The sequence below is a fragment of the Manduca sexta genome, chromosome 5, assembly GCF_014839805.1.
Source record: "Manduca sexta isolate Smith_Timp_Sample1 chromosome 5, JHU_Msex_v1.0, whole genome shotgun sequence".
Taxonomy (NCBI): Eukaryota; Metazoa; Arthropoda; class Insecta; order Lepidoptera; family Sphingidae; genus Manduca; species Manduca sexta.
In genome coordinates, this window is record NC_051119.1 from 1,253,136 (window position 1) to 1,259,657 (window position 6,522).

Here is a 6,522-nt window from a genome sequence, read left to right on the forward strand (position 1 = left end):
ATGCCTGCCGTTATATCGATAGGATATATTCGATACATTTATTTTTTATTAGCATAACCGTCTGTAAAAAAGGCGTTTTATTCACGGCCTTTGTTTCCTTTATGACCAATAACATAGATCTAAAATGCTTTTCATCCCTCTACTTTCATTAACCCCGTCATACCGGTAATTAATTCATCAAAAATTTCCTTGATTAATTCAAATCCAACCCCACGAACAAACTTTGATTTGAAACAATACGTTTACCTCGCCCCGGCAAGTGACGAATAAAATCTTAGCAAACATCCCGCGGCTTGGCGGGATTACAGCGGACTCATAAACTGGATTTAATGGAATTGAATCCCGTAAAACGGAACTGTTGTGTCGCCACGAGGGGACGGGAATCTGTTGTGGGTTTAGGGTAGCTGTGTTAGCTTTAGTTTTACAGTGGGATATGGCGGATTCATATTTGTAATTTTATTTATTTAATGCTCGTGGCTCTGGCCGTTGTTTGTTTTATAAAGGCAAAGTCACCTCACTGCAACCGAGGGTAAACGGATTTGAAACTAAACTTAGAGTGCCGGCTGACAAGAGTAAATTATGCGTCGCCAGTCGACGCAATTATCCCGGCCTGTTTGGGACCTTTTGAATTTGACCGTATGAATACAAGTTTCACCCGCTTTTAACTTGTTCCCTCCCATGTTGTAATAGGGGCGAGGCTTTCGCTATATTAGACACATAAACCCGACGCTAGGTTAATACTGCATAGAAGAATACAATACATTATACTTTTCCAATATCAGAAGCCTTAGTAATCCAAATATCGTCTATTTGGTACCCTCAAAACATCTTAACATCTTCAAAACCTTCCACATTTATAACACGTTTGCAGTGCGCTCCAGATGCCTTCGAAATGCGTCCTTAACCTCGTGTGCGTGAACTCTAATTAAATATTCCGTACCGAATTTTCGGCCACAGCGCGGCGGCCAATCTCAACGGAGATCAGCCACGTAGGAGGTATTATAGTGCACAAGTGTGTACAATACACAAGCACTCTCTGTTCACTCCCATAGTCCGGTGAGACAGCAATCCGACATGACCGGAGAGAGATCAGGCGCAGGACCAACGGGTTTACGAGTGTGAACTCTAATAAACTACTTATGGACCAATTGACGCTATAAAATATCACTAGTACAATAATATAATTAACTATGGTATAATAATTAATTTAATTTTGATTATCACTTCAATGGAATCTCCGATACGATTCTCTCTTTGCAGGACTTACAATGTGGAGTAGATTAAAAAAAATTTTTGGCGGAAGGGAACGCGAGCTCGAGTTAATCTATCTATATCATCTATATATATAAAAATGAATCCCTATTTCCCTTGGTCATCGCATCACGCGTGAACGGCTGGACCGATTACACTTTTTTTTTGTTGTGTTTGTTATTGTCAGGAGAAGGTTCTTATGAAAGAAAAAATTAAGGAAGTTGAGCGGAACATTAGAAAATTTAAGAAAACTTAACGAAAATATTAATTTCATATAACTGTCAATTGTTTGAAATAACTGTCAGCGATCGACAAAATGCGCGCTGCAAATTCATAGTTAAGACGGGACAACGTCTGTCGGGTCAACTAGTTACAAAATAAAGATAAAATAATCTGTTAATTATTCAAATCTGTACTGTATTGACTAATATAAAGACGTGACGGGCAGTTATACAGTGGCACGTATTTATTCGAATTTATAGTTGTTTATGTCTATAGATAATTGCGACGCTTACAGACTGCCTGGGTGACGTAGTTAAATTACGCGGTACTAACATATTGAGGTCTCGTGTTCGGATTCTAGGTCGAGTAAAATGATTTTGGGCTTGGCAACTCAGCAGCCGAAAGTTTAAAATTGTGCCAAAGGCATTAGGATTACACCCTATTATGAGATTATATTTTAAAATAGAGGCCGTCAAACGAGACCACGATGACGATAGGAACTTAAATATTATAGGCAAATAAGTAATAAACTACTAGGTGGACAGAGTTGCGCTTATGATAAGTTAAGGTACATGAGAATTTTATTATTACTTAATTAAAGTAGCTTATATAAACAAAGACAATTTATATTGAACATAAACTAAATGAAATATAAAGTAAACAGGGAATCCAGCTCGGGCTGGCAGGTGGGAAGAAATAAAATGATGTATATATGTAATTTTAAATAAACAATAACGGAAAAACGCGTCGCGATCCTCACCGGTGAGGACAATAAAAGCCCTAACCTAGCAAAGTTACCAGCCTTTCACTAGCTACCTAAGCGATGACTACCCGAAGAAGATAGACAGAAATAAACTCCTCGTTTTATTTTTTTTAAACAGCGACAATGGCTGTTCCCTCGGAAATACCACCTAACTACACTGGGTTTTATAATAAGCATCATTAAATACTTTACAGTTATTATAATTTATATTGAATTGATTGAATTGTCCCAGAATCAGATAGAGCACGGGTGGGGCCGGGGACAATCTATAAACTCCTGGTTTACTGTGTTAAATGAAAATATTACAAACCAAAAAAAAATACACTTTAATAGTGAAGTTGGTGGATATCGCGTAAAACTTTAACATGTTTAAATGTGTTATTTATTTAATAAGGAGTTTGTAATTCTTATGTTCTAACCTTTTATATCGTTTTATTTGTTTCCTTTTATTTTAAATGACTATAATTAGGTATAATTACTGTTTATACTTATAATTTATGTTTAATGTGAGTTACCGCAATAAACGTATTTTCTTTCTTTCTTTTAATCGACTTCAAAAAGTTATTCAATTCGACGTGTTTTTTAGTGTTTTGTTCTTAAATAGAAAATATATAGTTTTGCCAGAATATACGAAGTTCTCCATGAAATGTCTTTTCCTTGTGAACTTAATAATTAGTTGTAATCAATGACATTCACTAATAGAATGTATGCATGTTTATGAGAATTAACAATATACACCAAATTAAAAGCACCTTTTCAACCTGATTCACCAAGTGTAATTGAATTTCAACGCCCTTTTTAGCAAAATAGCTTATCAAAAATACAATATTGGATATTATTTTTTATTTCCAAATGAATCGACATCGTGATTTCGATCCCCGATCCAAGGCAAATGTTTGTGCGCTCTACAAATATTTGTTTCGGGTTTGTTGTAAGCCCCTTATATTTATTCACAACACTTGTATGTTAGTGGTTTAGGACCAAGGGGCCAGGCACACACAGTGCCGTAACTAACCGTTTATGCGGCCGGTACGGTCTTCTAAAACTGCGCATGAATGACCTACCATTTGGTCCTAGTTTGGTTATTTCTGCGCTCTTCCAGGGTCAGCACTCTGTGTCTGGGTACCGTTGGGGACTGGCCTATTAACAGCATGAGGCACACTAGGACTTTAAAGAAGTAAAAAAGGGATGGCGAGTGACTTTTGACAATTAAATTAAATAATGCGGGCAACTCTTATTCTCTGATCGATTCTGCGATTTGATAAATCAAAGCGGGTAGAATTTATAATATTTCGTTCTGTTTATTTATTCATTAATACTTTATTGTACACCAGAGACAAAAATAATAGTATAAGAAAAGAGAAAAAAGAACAAATGGCCGTCTTATCGCACAAGGCAATCTCTTAACGTTTTACAACTTTTACAGCGCACCAAAGTTGGAATTAAATATATTTAATTTCAACTTTTGATGTGTTTAATAAATAAATGATAATGCTCTTAATGTTACACTAGATTCGAGAATTCCTTCGTTTAGTTTATATTTTCCGCCAAGCGGTAGTGTGCACTGTTGAATTCCATTTTCAAAGGTATTTTAAGTATTTACTAATTATTCTGAGATATTTAATAGTTTCATATAAATTTTTCTCTTTCTTCTCTCTCGCTGGGTGTATCCCATGATGTGATAGACGAACGCATCGCCATATCGAGCACCAGTTCCAGACTTTGAGCTGCTACTGAGTAGTAAACCCAATATCACTGCCTGACCCAGGGATCGAACCCGAGACTTCAGCTTTACAGACGTACCGTAATACAACTACGCTACCGGGGTATGGTATACATGCAGGAAGAAATCAGACGCATAAATAGAAAACATGTGTGCAATAAATTTTAACCGCCTTAAAAAATGAGTTCTTGCAAATCTTTTCTTGGAGTTTCTCTACATTGTTTAAGAAACTTGTGTCAAGATGTTATATTCCTAGAGCTATTGTTTTAACGCTGTGCATTATCTATAATGATGATACCACATTAGGGGTTAGCGTTATGCCTATTAACACATTAAATAACACGTAAAAATATTGCGTAACATAAAAATGTAATATTAAATTCATAATGTTTTTAAATGCCATCTCAGCTCTTGGCTGCCTACATTTCGTCTTGAATAAGGGAAATTAAACGTAATTACAGGACTTTAGGTGTTATTTTAGGGCCCTAGTTCAGTCTATGATAATCCTATAAGGAAGATTTGAACGAATAAACTGAATTAGAATGAATAGAACTCACCTCCCAAAGCAGTCGCGGTAAGGTTATTTAACATGGCCTCAAAGGGCCAGGCGCGGCCGCCCCCTATGTCGACATCCTGCCGCACACCACACAAACACTATTCCAGCGACTAGCAACCGGTAACCGACACCACGCTCATAGTCCAAAAAAAACACAAAAAGTTCAACAACACACAAAAAGGACGTTATTCCGTACAAAATCCGGTTTAATTTATAATAATTAGCGTCGCATTAAACCCAATTAGTTTTAATTACGACTCGGCTCACAACTTATTTACGCACTTAATTTTTGTTATAAAATTAATACAACCCGTTTAGTATCAATTTGTATAAATTTGCAGTTTGATTGGTTCGCCCTTAAAATGATCGTTTAATGTGAAAACCGAGTGGCGACTGCTACAAAAACGGTTCTCTGCGGACGCGATCCGGCTCGGAGGACCGTCCTACCGCGGGACCTATAGCCGTCCCGCTCTGCCCCGCCGGCGCCGCCCACGCCTCTCGCTCGCGCACGCACACCGCCGAGTAATGGACGCTCACTTTTGTTTACGTTCGATATGAACAAACGAATAATCTATTATTTCATTCGTGCACGTATTATTGATACGGATCGGTGGCGGCATGCAATATTCATGGGCTGATATTTGTGTCGCCGTCTCTCTCTGTCTCGCAGCGGTCGCGTGTCGCTGTATACGTGCCGTCTCTGTCGCGTTTGGATGTGGAATATCGAACGCGCGGCGCGGCGGCCCGCGCGGACCAATCGCGTCGCGCAGAAATCACTTAGCGCCAGGGGCAGCGGCGCTCGGCGATATTGAAATATTATCACGGTACACACGCAGGGCGTTCCGATGTAATGAAAAAAACAAATACGAGCCAGTCCGCGGTACACAGCTATAGCGGCGGTAAATAAGGGCCCTCGAATGAGACCCGCTGCGAATATATCAGGCCGCGCTCGGACGTCGCTCGCTGAGTGCGATTCCTTGTTAAGGCGCCTTTAATTTTCGGACTTCGTTGAATAAGGAATGCGGGAAATGGCCACTTCATGGAATAGGGAGCGGGACGTTTTTATTTTTCCCATTTTTTCCGTTAATCTTCCGTTTTCATCCTTGGTTTGTGATTTCACTATTTATAATTTAAGCGGCACGAAATTCAGGGCTGTTGAATTTATTGCTTTTTTACTTTAAATTTATTAATATTACGATACGGATAATATATGATTATAAAATCATACCTATATATTTAATAAGTAAAGTAACTTTGTTGGTGAATATCTATTTGTTTAATCGTCCTCTACTATATTAAGGAGAAGTTACCTACGCCGTTTCTCAATCAAGCTTACCTTTGTAAGTTATTAGGCTTTCATTACTTATAAATTCTTAAGGAACTTATATGATTTTCAGATTTTTCACCACCATCAAAGGGAGATCCTACCTATATTATTACTTGGTACCGTTTGTCCCCTTTTTAAGCAAATTACGCGCACAGAAGAGTGTCAGATTTACAATGAATAAATGTTATATAGAGAATAGCAGGAAATTAAAAATTATAAATAAAATTTGTTACAAATATATAAAATATGACTGTAGAATTTCGACCACTGGGATTACTTAAACATCATCCATATACAATTAGCTACAAAGGTACCTGAATAAATACCAAACTTTAAATTGCTTTAAACATTAACTACTATCTCAATATTTTTTTTTCTTCAGCTAAAGCCAACTAAACTCTTCTATCTACAGAGTTCAATCTAATTTTTTTTCTTTACCTAAAATCAACTAAACCCTTTAAGCTTTATTTTAGTGAAGAAAAAACTATTGTTAAGGACACAATAGTTTCACGATTTGAAATTTTGAATTTGGTCATCTTCTTTTGTGGCTGACTGTTGGAAGGTTTATATGTCAACATCAAAAACGTCTTCAGAATTCTCTTTACAATATTATTAATTATAAAAGGAAGGTAAACGACCTCCTGCTCCTTCTGGTCACCTGATGGTAAAATATCACCACG

At 37.3% G+C, this 6,522-nt stretch overlaps 1 protein-coding gene across 1 annotated transcript in view; it reads right to left on the minus strand.

Annotated features, from left to right (window-relative positions):
- Nucleotides 1-4,896, minus strand: part of LOC115446119 (homeobox protein orthopedia) — a 48,363-nt gene extending 43,467 nt beyond the window's left edge. The window contains exon 1 of the mRNA XM_037445471.1: nt 4,517-4,896. Coding sequence (XP_037301368.1) covers nt 4,517-4,550 — 34 coding nt within the window. The 5' untranslated portion in view covers nt 4,551-4,896. The remainder of the gene's footprint in view (nt 1-4,516) is intronic.
- Nucleotides 4,897-6,522: the final 1,626 nt, after the last annotated feature.